The following is a 15,216-nucleotide window of genomic DNA, read 5'->3' as shown; positions in this document are numbered from 1 at the left end:
TGGGAAGGAATAACACTTTTCTTACAACCATGGGAAGGGAAATCCTTCCACCAACACATTTTAATTTGCCTATGACTTAATAGATAAATCCTTGGCAGTTGTATAAGGTACATAGAAGTGCAGAATCATATGGCTAAGTGTTAGAGACAGAATTTAAACCCCTGTTTGTCTCAGTTCCTCATCTTTAAAGTGAGCTGGAGAAAGAAATGGCAAACTACTCCAGTATCTTTGCCAAAAAAAACCAAATAGGGTCACAAATATCTGTATATGACTGAAACAACTCAACACCAAAAAAATCTGCCTCCCTCCTAGGCCAATATTCTGACTTTAATGTGAATAATATTATCCCTGTTTCCCAGATAAACTAACTAAGGCTCATAGAGGCAACGGGGGGAAAAACAGTATATATAAGATCCAGGATCCAAACCCCAGCTTCCTAAGAGATGTAGAAGGCTTTTCCCTCTGCACATGATGCTCCTGATCTACATAAAATATAGAGAAAATTATGTCCCAGTTGCAAGAGTGCCTCAGTTGAGAAAAGGGAGAGGATGATGCAGTCTAGAATCTTTAAAATTTCATGAACGAGATGATATTTGAGTTGGATTCTGAAGGACTTAGCCAGAATGATAAGAGAGAGAGAGAGCATGAGTAAAAGAGTGACTTGTCTGGAGGAAAGTGAGAATGTCTGCTTCAGTAGAGTGGAAAATGTATGCTCAGAGAAAATGGAAGATATTATGTTGGGTGAGATAGTACAGAACCTTGAAAGTCAAGCAGGTAAATTATTTCTTTTGTAAAATGGCTGAGAGAGAAGAAAGAAATACAATGGGAAATTTTAGGCTATTTTAAAATAGTATTTTAAATTTTTAAAAGAAAGTCAGGGAGGCACAATAAACTTGATTTGGTAGGAAATAGAAAACTTCAGGTGAGTGACTTAGGAAGATTAGTCAGGTAGTGGTAATCCATTTATATATATGACAAAGTCAGTTACTGATCTTCAAGTAAAGCTGAGATGGCCTTACCTAGATATCTTATTCAATAGCATCATAGATAATCAATGACATAATTGGAGGGGCTGAGATTGCATCAAAGAGACCGGCTAGAAAAGAATTATAGACAACTAATTCTCCTGAATGAGAGTAGTAACCTTTGAAGCTAGAAGGAAAAAAAGTGAATTCAACCATTATTTTAATAGAAGAAACCAGAAGATTTGGTAACAGATTAGATATAAAGGATAAATAAAATAAGAACTTATCAAAGATGACTCCAAGGCTTCTAGACTAAAAGACTAACTATGGGAAAATTAGGAAAAGAAGCCTTTATTGGAGGGAAAAATTATTATTTCTACTTTGGATATACTGCGTTTGAAATAAGATGTCCTGCAGGTTTTTGGAAATATAGGACTGAAGCAATATTTAGAAACCTAGACATTGAGATTTGATCTTCAGTATAGAATAGATAATTGGAGCCTCAGAAGTGAATGAAATCACTAAAAGTATAAATATAGAAAGAAGGAAACAGAAAGGGATTGGTAATTATCACAGGCCATAATTAAAACTAAAAAAATGAAATATTAAAAATGAAAAAGAGCTGCAAAAAGGAGGAACTTCTTTGACTGGTAAAATGCTGTAAGGAAGTGAAGTGTACTTGAGCTTTTAAAAGGGAGCTATTTAAAGAATTGTAAATTGAGTGGATGCCCATCAGTTGAAAAATAGCTGAATAAATTATGGTATATGAATGTAATGAAATATTATTGTTCATAAGAAATGATGAGCAGGATGATTTCAGAAAACCTAGAAAGGCTTACATGAACTGATGCTGAAGTGAAATGAGCAGAACCAAGAGAATATTGTACACAGTAATAATAAGCTTATAGGATGATCAATTATGATGGATTTGGCTCTTTTCAAAAATAAGATGATTCAAGGCAATTCCAATAGATTTGGGATAGAAAATGCCATCTGTATCCAGAGTGAAAACTATGGAGATTAAAGCAGAGTATTTTCACTTTTGTTGTTGCTGCTGTAGTTTGTTGGCTTTTTTTTTTCCCTTTTGATCTGATTTCTTTTTTAGCACAGCATGACAAATGTGGAAATATGTTAAGAAGAATTGCATACGTTTAACCTATATTGGATTGCTTGCTGTTGTAGTAGGGAGAGAGAGAAAAAAATTTGGAACACAAGTTTTTGCAAAGGTGAAAACTATCTTTGCATATATTTTAAAAATAAGACACTATTAAAAATAAATTTAAAAAAAATAATAATAAAAATAAATAAAGCAAAAGGTGGCCATTGAGGACAAAATCCAAAGTAAACTAGTTCTCTTTCTTTCCACACAGGGACCACAGTAGCAACAGTATTAAAGTTGAATGGGCACTAAAGGGTCATTTAATCTATTTATACTATTAGGTAAGATATCTGAGAATTAGTCCTTCCAGCTCTACTTGAAGATCAGTGACAGGAAATCCACTGCCTCTCCTTGAACACTTTTAGTATTCTATCTTGGGACCATGACTTTATCTTCAGATAATTTGTGAGGTCCAAAAGTAAAGCCACTTAACCAAAATACCGACTTTGTCACATTTATAAATACCTAGATTTGCCGGGATATCAAGCACCAGGTCAGAAAACTGACATATTAAACTAGAGGAATTCTGAACTCATAAAGTCATAAAAATCAAGTCAAATCACCTAATAGTAAGTATTCAGAAGAGGAGGAAAAAAAAGAACCTCAAAGTATACATTGTGAGAATTTATAAAAAGATTCTATCTCTTATATTTTAGTGGGAACAAGACTGTAATATTATTACTTGACAAACAAAATTTGTTAACAATCAGTGCTAATTGAAAATGCTTCTAGACATTGACAATATTTCCAAAGATATATAGGAACAAGAAACCTCTCAATGGCTTTGCAAGTAATATCAAGGTATCAGTAGGGTACAGAAAAAAATAAAATCTCCTTTTCTAAGAAATGTTTCTCCAAAAGTAGTGGCATACTTACTATTATATCAACAGATTCAGAAAAAGCTTTTGATAAAGCATATCATTTGTTCATGCTGAAAGTCCTGGAAAGCATAGAAGAATCTTTTTTTAATATGATTTTTTTTAAATATCTAAAACCAAAAATTAGAATGAGAAAACACTAGCATATATCCACTCTGTGCATTCAAGATATACAATAAACACCAGAAACTTTCCCAATAAAAGTAAAGATAACATGCCTTCTCTCTGCACCATTATCTGATATAGTCCTAGAAATATTAGCAATAACAAAAAAGAAAAAGAAATTAAAATCATAATAAATACAGTCAAGGAGGGAACAAACTGTCCTTATTTGCTGATAGAAGGATGGTTCACTTCCTTAGGAATCACCAAAAAAACAACATCTTCAGTAAAGTAGGAAGTTACAAAATGAACCCACAAAAATTGGCAGCATTTATTTATCAAAATGTAGAAAAGAATCATAGCAAGAGAAATCCTATTCAAAATATTACATAAAGTATTTGGGATTCAGTCTACCAAAGCATACTCAATATCTTAGGGACAGAATAATAAAATACTTAAAATAATAATTAAAATAATAATAATAAATAATACTTAAAATAATAAAAAGTATAAAGAAAAGCAAATAATTGGTCAACTATTCAATATTCATTATTGGGCCAAGTTAATATAAAAGGAAATAAGACAAAAGTTAATTTGTAGATTTTTATGTTATAGCAATCAAATTATCTAAGAGAGACCCTAGTCCCCTCCCCTCCAAAAAAGTAATGAAATTAATTAGAAAGAACAACAATATGGAACATCAAGGGAATAATAAGAAAAAGATGGGAAATGAGGAGGGCAGTTTATAAAACTTAATTGATATTGTAAAGCAGGAATCATCAAGCCTATTCAGGATTGGCTGAAAAAGTAGAAAGATGCAATGAAATAGACTTGATAAAGAATAAAAAATAATTAAACTTCATAATCCATTGTTTGATAAATTTGAAATATAAAATACAGAGAGAACTCCATGTTTATTTTCTTTTTGAAGTTTTTTATTTTAAAAACATATGCATGGATAATTTTTCAACATTGATCCTTGCATAGCCTAGTGTTCCAAATTTTCCCCTCCTCCCCACCCCCTCCCCTAGATGGCAAGCAATCCAATATATGTTAAACATGTTAAAACATGTTAAATCCAACATATCCATACATATTTATACAATTCTCTTGCTGCACAAGAAAAATCAGACCAAAAAGGAAAGAAAATAAGTAAGAAAACAAAATGCAAGCAACCAACAACAAAAAGAGTGAGAATGTTATGTTGTGATCCACACTCCTTCATAAAGCACAGTGCTTTCTTTGATGTAGACAGGCCATATCGGGTAGTCCTGCACTAATACCATGTCTCGCAATCTATTCCAAAGTTCTTCAGATAGATCTTGAAAGTGTCTTTGGGTTGCTTCTTCTGATCTCCACATGAATATTTGCCTTGTTTAAGTTCTCCATAAAATAGTATTTTAAGCAAACATACTTTTGATAGCTGAATAACAAGGCCTTTCTACAGTAGGATTTGAATGCTTGGCAGTTCAGCTAGGAAAAGGACACAGTGTCTAGTACTTTATCTTGCCAGGTGATCTTCAGAATTTCCTAAGACAATTCAAACAGAAGCAGGCATGGTACTGATATACTGTCCAGCTTTCACAGATTTACATTGAGTTAAGCACAATGGCTTTTTAGCCCTTCAGTTTGATAGCAGCCTAATACTTCTCTTACACATTTTCCTTCAGAGCCTCCCAGACATTGAGCTATAGAGGTGTATGTATCAATCTCATCACCTGTGTGAACATCCCTGGCAAATATACTGCCAAGATAAGTGAAGTTATCCACAGCATTCAAACAAATAGTATATTGAATCATTTCAAAAGGGTCATGTGAACTGAATATTAAATATCATACCATTTAAAAAAATTAAAAGACCAGATAAGGTACTTTTTATAGCTATGACTACAAGTGAATTATTAAACCAAAGGATAGCAGCAATTATAAAAGATAAAATCATTTTAAATTGAAATTGAAAAACTTTTATGTGTAACAATAGTGAATGAGAATTGTAGGTTTCTGTCAAGTGTTAACTATTCCCTCTATCTCACTCCCAACACAAACCCCAAAATTCTTCTTTTCAGGCCCTATTCTTTCTAGTTGAGTCTTTAACTCACCCTTTGGGGAGCGAGGTTCCAATGAACCTGACCTACAAACAGAAAGAAAAAATGCCTTGGAGCTTCTTTGAAAAAAAAACATTCCCTTACCAAGTCTTCTTCCAACTTCATTGCTAGCTCATTTGAACCCATGATAGTGCAGATCCACTTGGCTTAATTTTTTTTTTTTTTTGCCTGATTTGGGGGAGTTACAATAAAATGTAATAAAATCTGGGGAAACCAAGGGATTTTGTTTCCTTCTGTGTGTGTAACATATTCAACCACCATTCAAACAAAATACCTGCACATTTATGATTTATGATGCCTCATCCACATTTTCTTACCCATTGCAAAATTTTAGCTTTTCCCTTCCTTCTAAAAATGGAAAGAAACAGTCATAGTCAGACAGTTCTTAAAGGAGCTAGTAGGTGATAGGATCTTTATACACCGATTACCAATGTCGGCTATGTGAAAACACAATTAAGCAATTAGAAAATTGGGAAAGACTGGGAAAGACAAAACAACACAACACAACTTTATCTTCAATATTTCTAAATAAAGTCAGATATGCAAGTAACGGAACTATGTAAGATCACAATCCATATGCCAGTAGATAAACTGTCAAAAGATATGGACAAAATTTTTAAAATAATTGCAAACGATTGACAGTAATAAGAAAATGTTCCAAATCATTGGTTGGTGATGTTCAGATATGTCCTTCTCTATGTGACCCCAATTGTTTTCTTAAGAAAAATATTGGCGTTGGTTTGCCATTTTCTTCTCTAGCTCATTTTTTACAAATAAGGAACTGAGACAAACAGGATTGTGACTTGCTCAGGATCACATAGCTAGTAAATGTTTGTGGGCAGATTTGAACTCAGGTCCTTCGGACTCCTGCACTCAGGTTAGGTTTGATAGGACGGAGTACAGAAGAATTACCTTCCTCGTTTTGAACTGTTTGACAGAGACACATTTTGCCTCTGGTCTTAAGACAGAGATTTAGTTCAGTGAACTGATTCAACATTTATTAAAGGTTTACTGTATACTGGGAGCTATGCTGGATTTCTTGCCCAGAATCACACAGCTGGTACATGTCTGAAGTCAAATTTGAACTCATGAAGATGAATCTTTTTAATTTAGGTCTGTGATTCTTACCTACTACACCACCCAGCTACCCTGAACATTGGAAATGCTGTAGAAGATTCTCACTAATTTTGGGTAATCATTAGCATGGGAAAAGAATCTATTACTGCCTTAATAAGGAATTGAGCCTGGATCAGTGTGCTTTGTTATAAGGATCTCATGAATGAGAAAACTCTCACTTAGCAGTTTTTGCACTTGAGTATTCTAGGATCACTGAGAGCACTGACTTGCTTAAAGTAGGTTTGCCAGAAACAGGACTTAAATGCCTGCCCTCCTGGTTTCAAAGCCAGCTCCCTAAACAATATGCCACACTACCTGTTATTGACTCAAATACATATCCTTTTATCCCAGGTATAATGGATGTGTATCACTTCATCCTATTCTTTACCCCAACCCCAATTCTCAGCATTCCTCAACTACCAACAAAATTACAGTATTCAAAAATCTTAAAAAAAAAAAAAAAAAATCCAAAGCTCATCAAGATCTTATCTCGCTGGATTTAAGACACTTTAATATACAAACTTCCAAAACACAAATTGCTTGCCATATACATTTAGCATCTGACAGTCAATAAGGAGTGGACATAATAGTGACAATTTAATATTTCATTTTCTCCAACAATGTCAATGATCTGTTTAAATAACTAATCTAGTAGAAATCTTTGCTATCCCTCCAGACAAGAGAAGAAAACACTTTGAAGGCAGTAGAATAACTGAATTAATAATTTTATTTAAATTCATACAAAGTTATTCAAAGTATACTTAACTATATGCATCACAACTACATTCATTGACACCAAAGGTTTAATTTTTGTCTACAAGACATACTTGGTCAAACAATGTGATCAAACCAAAAGTTATCTTTTTTAAAGGGATTTAGGTTAGTCACAAAGATCAGTCACATGTGATGTTTCCCATCATTTAAGAACATTTTTTAATCCTTTTTTTAAAGGAATCAAATCCATTAGAAAGAATTAGTGTGCAATCATAGCTGTACAAGTTAAATTCCCCACCCTGGAGATCAGGCAGTATTAACAGTATATTAATGATTAACTGAAAAAATAAAATAGGAAGCTTTTCACTATACAATATAAAACATGACTATACATTATCATGAGTACACTTAATAAGGAGAGAAAAAAAAAATCGGGGTGTTTTGCCATTCCTACAAGATGAGAAAAAAAACTTGAGGAAAGAAATGTTTTCCACAAGAGTATGGTTTTATAAGCAGAATTATTAGAAGCTTGGTGAATGAGGGCAACATTATCACATTCAAAATGATGGTTTATCTTCCAAAGGGCTCCAATTACTCCATTTAGTTTCTTCACAAAAACTTGTTGGTTGGTTCAAAAACAAAAGCTTCTTTACATATGTATCAGTGATAATAAATTACTTTTAAAAATCTTTATTCACTTAAAATTGGGGGTAGTCATTTGTCTAGCAGCATATGTACATTTAATCTAGTTTTGAACAAAAAGAGCAAATATATATACTGCAAATTTCAACTACCTTTGTGTGTTTGTATCATTCATAAGGCTGAACACCTATATAAATGTTACATGTTTAATTGTGTGGTACCATAAGTAAAGTGCAGCCACAATATTTTCAGGTTCATTTTTTTCTTCTAAATGCTGATTCCTCCCCCTCCCAAAATTGATTTTTTTGTGAAGTTTCTACTTTTAAACTGGCACCAACAAACTAATAAATGCCTCATACAACAAATCAAAAAAATCTTCTAGTCAATTTAACCACTAAAAAAATAAAAGTCCAAGTGTTTAACTCCCAGCCACCTGGGAATGTAAAATTCCAATACGTTAAGAGGAAATAATTTTAAAAAATTTTTCTCTTTTAACATAACCCACTATATAATAGTGAACTAAATGCCTTTGTTTCACAGAAACAACTTTCATTTGCCATTTACAAGGCAAATGGTCTATTTACAGATACTTCAGGACTGCCTAACTGACAGTGAGTGTTGACTATAGACTTTCAGGTCACATGGAGCTAATATGGTGGTGCTCTCTGCTGAACAGACTTGCCCTTCAGGATCCGTCTTATCTGGGAGGGAAAAAAAAAAAGCATCATCAGATTTCTCTCTTTGAGGAAGAGAGGTAATGCAACTAAGTTCCTACCTCATATACCTTATGAAGAATTTAAGCTATAAATTTTAAGTGTCCTAAATAAATCTTTTCTCATCTTTTATAACATGACATCTTCTCTGGCTGTCCCTCCTCCATTCCAACTATTGACCTGCCCTCGCTTCCTTTAAGTGCCAACTAAAATCACACCTTCTACAGTAAGCCTTTCCTCAAACCTCTTAATTTCAGTACTTTCCCTCTTTTAATTATTTTCCATTTATGCCATAAATAGCTTGCTTTGTACAATATATGCTTACTTGCTGTCTCCAGCAATGCCTATATAAATTCCTCTGAGGGCAGGAACTGCCTTTTGCCTTTTTTTTTTTTCTATCATCAGAGCTTAGAATAGAACCTTGCACATAGTAGATACATAATACATATTTAAATATAAATGAACGAAAGGTCTAAATTATTACCTGTTCTCCAACAGGGCCATCTGGAACCAAATGAACTGGCTGTTCATTCTCTAGGTTCCTTGTACTTGGATCAGCTCCCTTCCTCATCAGCAGACGGACGGCATCTAACTGGGTCACTCGATACTGCAGGCTGGCAGTTACATGGAGGGCAGTGTTACCATTATAAGCCTGAGGAAGAAGAAATGAAATAATAGGCATCTATCAATGAGAGGGACTTTTCTCCAGTGCCAAAAGGCTTTTTGAAGTCAGGTTTGTTCCTATGTGCCAGCTCTCTGCTAAGGAAGTTTTAGAAAGTTACCTTAGCATTCACAAAAGATAGGCAACTGGGCAGCTCCAAAAAGAGGCGAATCAGCTCTAGGTTGGCTTCTTCTGCTGCTAAATGAAGTGCAGTTCGACCACTTTTACGATCCTAATTAAAGGAAAGAATGGAAAAACATCAACACATTTATACTGTGAGCCAATTTCTAAAAAACACAAACATGAACCAGGAACCTAACATTCATTATTCAGAAGAATCCCTTCCATGAAAAATGCAATCTTCCCTGGTGAATGATAAAGACTAAATTTCCAGCTGAATTACAAGAGAAAGTGGGATTTTTTTTTTCTTCCTTTCCATTAAGAATAATGTAATTCAGAACTAAGCTATTTGGGAGAGAAAAGGAAAGAGAGAAGTAATGTAAGGTTAAGAGTTAACAAAAAAATGTTATGAGGTATTTATCTACAATTAAAGATGCTTTGCTATCTTCCCAGTTATTACACACTACAAATGGAACATTTCATAAAGCTTTAGGGAAAAACTCATGAATGAAGTTTTGAGTGTCATAACTAACCACCTATTTTCTCTATGTCAGAGGCCAAGGGACTAGATTTCACAGTAGGAAGAGAATGTAAAGAGGCCATTAAATCAAACTTCCCACCCCTACTTATAAAAGAAGTAATTAAAACCCATAGAGGTCAATAGTCTTGCCCAGCCCCTGTGCATTTCACCAGGCTACCTGCCTCCAATCCAAGGCACCTTCGGTAACCTTACCTTAGCTTCCACAGTGGCTCCCATCTGGATTAGGCATTTGATTGTGTCAACCAGACTTTTGTTCTTCAAGAGAAGCTCTTGAACTTCAGGTGAGTGATGCTGCTGGTTCCTCTGAAGCTCATGAACTACAGCATTGTGGGCCACCACTGCACAGTGCAGAGCAGTCAGACCTAAAGCAAGAAATCACAAAATCATGAAGCAGCGACTCATCTGATTCCAAAGTCTGGAAACTCTCTGGGTATTCATGGTAATTAATGGTATAAGCCCGGGTTTTAAGGGAATACAAAATTAGAATGAGTCAAACTGTCCAGCCCTGTCATTTTCCAGAGTCAGAACTGAGATGTTCTATAAATTGCATATAAAACTCAATTTCTATTGTCTATGTTGCCTCCTAATAAGTCTCTTAAAAAAAAAAATAATAATTTTTTTAAAAAGCCAAGCATTCTGTTATAATTCAGTCATTTCACTTGTGGCCAACTCTCCATGACTCCATTTGGGGGGGTTTTCTTTGCAGAAATACTGGATTGATTTACCATTTCCTTCTCCATCTCATTTTACAGATGAGGAACTATGGCAAACAGGGTCAATTAACTTTGCCATACACTAGTTAGAGCTAGTGTCTGAAGTGGATTTGAACTCATGAAAATGAATCTTCCTGACTCCAAGCCTAGTGCTTTATCTACTGGTATGTGCCACCCAGCTGCCCAAACCCTAATAAACTGCAGTTATTGCTATTGTACCTGGCATGCCATAAAAAAAGATTAGTCCACATCCTCACTTATATAATATTTATTTAATAAGCAGAGGACTTGCCTAAGATTAGTTCCACAAGCTCTGGTCAGCCTTTAACAAGCAAGCTTGCAAATTTTAAATTACACTCACCATCATAGTTGGTGGCTTCCAGATCTATAAACTGATTGCTACAGATGGCCCCCTTCTGAATTGCCTGCAAAATTTTTTTTAAAAATAGAAGCAAATATTTAATAGTAGATTTTGAAAGGTGGAAATAAAGTACAATAAAAGTACATGCTAAACACTCAATTTAAGTTCCCAGGTTAACCAAATGATAAGAGTCTAAAAGAGGTTCTCCAGGTTGAGAAGAAACTAATACTACTGCTTACACTTCTACCATTCAGAGCACAGTGCCTAGTCCAGATAGTTTCCTTACTTGAAGGACTTGTGAGTGGCCCTTTTCAGCACAGACGTGCAGTGGTGTTCTTCCCCAGCAGTCCGTAGTGTTCACCTGGGCACCCAAGTTAACAAGATCTTGCACAATGAGATGCTGATTGGCAGCAACTGCTACCTGAAAGGCACTCTGTGGTCAGAGAGGGGAAAAAATGTCAATGTTTGTTTTTCTCAAGCAATTACTTTAACAGGAAATATGGCTTGAAATAAGAGGCCTCTCCCCACCTGTCAAAAATAAATAAATAAATAAATAATCCTGCTAACAAGCTCCTGGGGGCAGGAATGATTGCATTTTTGTCTTTCACATACAGTAGGTGTTTAGCAGATGTTTGCTGATTAATAAACAATGTGTTTAAAGACAAGGAAGTGCTAGTTTTACAGCTCTACAGCTTTTCTTTAGCCCAACTAAGTCTTAGCAATTATTCAAAACCTAGGCTAATGTCCTTGACTTGGTCCTGGGCATAAAAGGGTAAATGCTCAGAGACCATGTTCTGCACTTAAACCCAAAGATCTCCCTCCCACCAGGAGCCCAACATTTATTTCAGACACCTGACAAGAATCTCACCTGGCCATTGTGTTCTTTAATATCTAACATTTGAAGAGCACTCATCTTCCTTGCAAGGACATAAGACAGGGCCCTTCGTCCCTGGGCAACTGCAATGTGAAGCAACCTGGAGAACAGACGGAGGAAAAAAAGAGGAGAATAAATTTCTTTTAAGATTCTTATCTTTCTACCCCCTCTATTTTATAATGGACAGACTTACTCAATTCATCTAAAGCACAGTATATAAATATCCCTTCAGATATTTTATTAATACCCGACTAAAGCAAATAATCTATGGGACACACAATCTGCTTTTTAGATAAAGTCTGTACTAGCCAATATATAAAAATCCACAGAACACACCTATACTTTAATTACTTTAAAGTAGGTCATATGATCATCAAGGATAACTATCTCTAAGGGGGCAGTTTACTTTAAGAATATTGGGATCTAAATGAAGCGGGTTGTGGTCCCTTTAAGAAACTTATTTCCTACTGATCTGTAATCCCTTTCAGATTCTCTGTGGATTCCAGGGAAAGCCATAACCTCCTTTAGATAAGATCTTTCCAAGAAGCGGCCTTTGATCCAATTACAAATCCTGGTCAAAAAGCATCCCTTTGAATTTCAATAGGAAATGTGACAGCCCCTGGCTGCTCCCACTGGGTCTGGGCCAACTTGGGCTGCCCCAGCCCCCACTAAGACCCAATATAATAGCTTCCATCTTAAAAGGTTTTTGCAGATGGATCTTGGTAGCTCCCTTTACCGCCAAAACCTTCTGTCCATTGATTACTATATTCTCAATGCAAAACTCCATTTACCATAGATCTGCCACTAAGTCAGTCTGAGTAAACCGATTTCTATCTAACAATAAACTTTTATTTTGCAACTAATATTCAGGAATGAGTGAATTCTTTCACTCCTAAAACCTGTGGCCAATTTAAAGGGGATTCTTAATAACTCTCTTATAGCCACTAACCTCTAGACCACCAGGAATCTAGACCACCCAAATAGCAAATACATTCAAATTACATTATTAAAGGAAATACATTCAAAGGAGTTCTGGGCTCCCTACTCCTAACAAATTATTTTTAGTTTAGTAATTATTGCCAAAATTAATTATGTACAATAAGAAACTGTACTCACGTATCTCCATCTGCATCCTTGGAAAGAAAGTGGTCCTGGGAAAGGTTAGCCAGTTTGTTTTCTTCTTGTTCTACCTGCCACTGAAAAAAGGACTTTCCTAACTGTGTAGTGTTCATTGAATTTCCAGCCACATTCTGGAGAGGCAGGGAAACATTTAAAGGTGTTAAACCTAGATCCTGCCCACTCAGGACATCACAGGCATTGCTTGGCCCCAAGTTAAAATTCTGGATGTTAATCTCATTTGAGTGTCTATGCTGCTGCTGCTGCTGCTGCTGCTGCTGTTGTTGCTGTTGCTGTTGTTGCTGCTGCTGAGCACTGGGTGAAGTCTGAATGGGAAGAGCAATATTCTCTGGTTCTCCAGGACTATTTAGGAGAGATGCAAAGCTTTGGCTTGAGCAGAAGAGTAGATCTTGCCCATCAAATAAGTTTGGTTCATAATTAGGAGAAGGAGGTTTTCCAGAATATGGACTACATTCTGGGACCGAAATATGACTATAGGGCTGTTGCAAATCCTGGCTCTGTGGAGAAGAAAACTGATACATCTGAGATTGATCCATCATTTGTGGGGAATTGCTCATTTGGAATGATTGGTATTTCTGTGGTGGAGTGAGAGTCTGCCCTCCATGGAAATCCTGATACTGCTCTCTAGGGGAGCTCTGATTGAGAACCACTGGACTCATCCAGCTAAATTGAACTGTATTCAAAGAAACAGGATTGGATTCATTTTTAATATTCATAATGTTCTGAAGCAGATCAGAATTGTTGCTCTGTTTAGGTTCACTAATATGAACATCTTCCATGCTATCCACAGGAGTTGGAGTTTGGGGTGGTGTCTGAAAAAAAGAAAATCATATATCTAAAACTGGTCCAAAATATATATAAGCTAATAGGTAACTTGTTTCACAGGTGATGATATGAAATAACTTACCAAAAACTGCGTGTGCAAAGATACAGCTGGCCTTTTGCAAGCTGGTCCATCAGAACTAGCATCAGCCCCCTTTCTTTTCCCACTATGTGCCAATATGTTCTTCAGCTCTGCTGAGAAAGAGAATTCCAAATTAGTCGTTTTAAAATTTCTTCGATGTAGGCAAAGTTTTTTGGTTGTTTTTTTTTTTGCTCTTAAGACCTTTCCACACTATATTACTAAAATCTCTTACCAGCAAATGGCTCTGTTGTCACACTTTGTGCCTACAAGGAGAAAGAAAAACACATTTAATTTTCTATACCTTAAGTTTAAGAAATATTAGTGTAAGCATTTTCCTCCACCAATAAGAGCCTTTTTTATGATGTTTTTTTTTCCTATGGCCAAAACAGACATTACATAAGGGACAACTTGATAATGAGTCTTTCTGAATTAGTTCAGATCAGTTGTTGAAAATAAAGACAGAAGAGCCTTTACTTTTCAAATGTGGTAGTAGGAAGCTTACATCTTCCTAGCAAGCCATCATCTCCACAACACAACCAAAAAGACATTTGATGAAAGCTTTTTAAAATACATTCAGTATTTAAACATATAGAGAAGTATATTTATACAGATATGGAAGTATCAATTCTCAGTAAAAATAATTAATCCAGTACTAGAGTTTTCAACCATCAATTCCACTAATATTCATCTTCCACTGCTTTCTACCCCCTCACAACTTCATCCCTCGTCTTCATCTTAGTCTCAATTCAAGTTTAAATGAATATGGTTCACTTTAGTTTCCAATTGTTAATGTGCTAATTCACTACTACCAAGGTATCAGTTCCTCCCCCCTTCCATGAAAATTCCCTCTCACATCCTATTAAGTGAATTCAATGTACAGAATCCATGTGGAAAAATAACAATAATCTAGGCATCACCTTGAAATCCTCCACAGCTGGTGTAGAAGACTTCTGCTTATTATTTCTTATATGCAATAAGAGTTCCTTCACTGAATTTCTCACACGAACACCTTGAAAGGGTCCTCTCTGTTGTCTTCCACCAGCCATATGGTGCTCACCTACTCATGGGGAAAAAAAAAAAGAAAGAAAAGAAAATAAACTATATTTGAATGTATCCAACTTAAAAAACATAAATCTAAATAACCTCTAAAGTTATTATGCAATAATATCTAAGGAAAAAAATAGATCAAGACCTACTGGTAAACCATTTTTTCCTTTTCCTTTTTTTTTCTTTCTTTTTTATAATTGTCTCTTCCAACTGAATTGGCCATTTCCACTACAAATTTAGAAAAGCCAACAGACCATGGGGAGACATTCTTCTGGGCTCCTGTTTGAAACCAAGGGTTACAGCAAACCATTGGCCTTGATTCAGGGCCTGACTACTGCTTTATCTTGAAGCCATTGCTGTTAAACCCCTTGATGTAAATATCCCCTGGCTTTAAAGACAGAACAATCACCTATACCTATTACCTATGTGATCCTAGATAAACTGTAGAACTTCTAAGTCTCAGT

At 35.4% G+C, this 15,216-nt stretch overlaps 1 protein-coding gene and 1 non-coding gene across 9 annotated transcripts in view; both read right to left on the bottom strand.

The window, feature by feature from the left end:
* Positions 1-7,032: 7,032 nt before the first annotated feature.
* The window catches only part of NXPE3 (neurexophilin and PC-esterase domain family member 3), a 92,906-nt gene continuing 84,722 nt past the window's right edge, over positions 7,033-15,216 (bottom strand). For 6 of the 8 annotated variants that reach the window (XM_074301067.1, XM_074301066.1, XM_074301068.1 and 3 more), the window contains 11 exons: positions 14,623-14,762; positions 13,938-13,968; positions 13,709-13,818; positions 12,781-13,613; positions 11,659-11,764; positions 11,077-11,223; positions 10,791-10,854; positions 9,909-10,078; positions 9,177-9,287; positions 8,879-9,046; positions 7,033-8,382 (listed from right to left, as the gene is read on the bottom strand). In XM_074301067.1, the coding sequence (XP_074157168.1) occupies positions 8,329-8,382; positions 8,879-9,046; positions 9,177-9,287; positions 9,909-10,078; positions 10,791-10,854; positions 11,077-11,223; positions 11,659-11,764; positions 12,781-13,613; positions 13,709-13,818; positions 13,938-13,968; positions 14,623-14,762 (1,934 nt within the window). In that variant the 3' untranslated portion in view covers positions 7,033-8,328. Of the gene's footprint in view, positions 8,383-8,878; positions 9,047-9,176; positions 9,288-9,908; positions 10,079-10,790; positions 10,855-11,076; positions 11,224-11,658; positions 11,765-12,780; positions 13,614-13,708; positions 13,819-13,937; positions 13,969-14,622; positions 14,763-15,216 lie in introns of those variants that run through there. The other 2 variants (XM_074301070.1, XM_074301071.1) reach the window with 2 other exon arrangements.
* On the bottom strand, positions 14,948-15,082 carry LOC141565256 (small nucleolar RNA SNORA2/SNORA34 family). The gene has a single exon (XR_012488933.1). It is a non-coding gene; the product is annotated as a small nucleolar RNA SNORA2/SNORA34 family (small nucleolar RNA).

Source organism: Sminthopsis crassicaudata, chromosome 3 (assembly GCF_048593235.1).
Source record: "Sminthopsis crassicaudata isolate SCR6 chromosome 3, ASM4859323v1, whole genome shotgun sequence".
Taxonomy (NCBI): Eukaryota; Metazoa; Chordata; class Mammalia; order Dasyuromorphia; family Dasyuridae; genus Sminthopsis; species Sminthopsis crassicaudata.
Note: the sequence above shows the minus strand (reverse complement) of the source record. Positions and strands in the feature narration are given on the sequence as shown.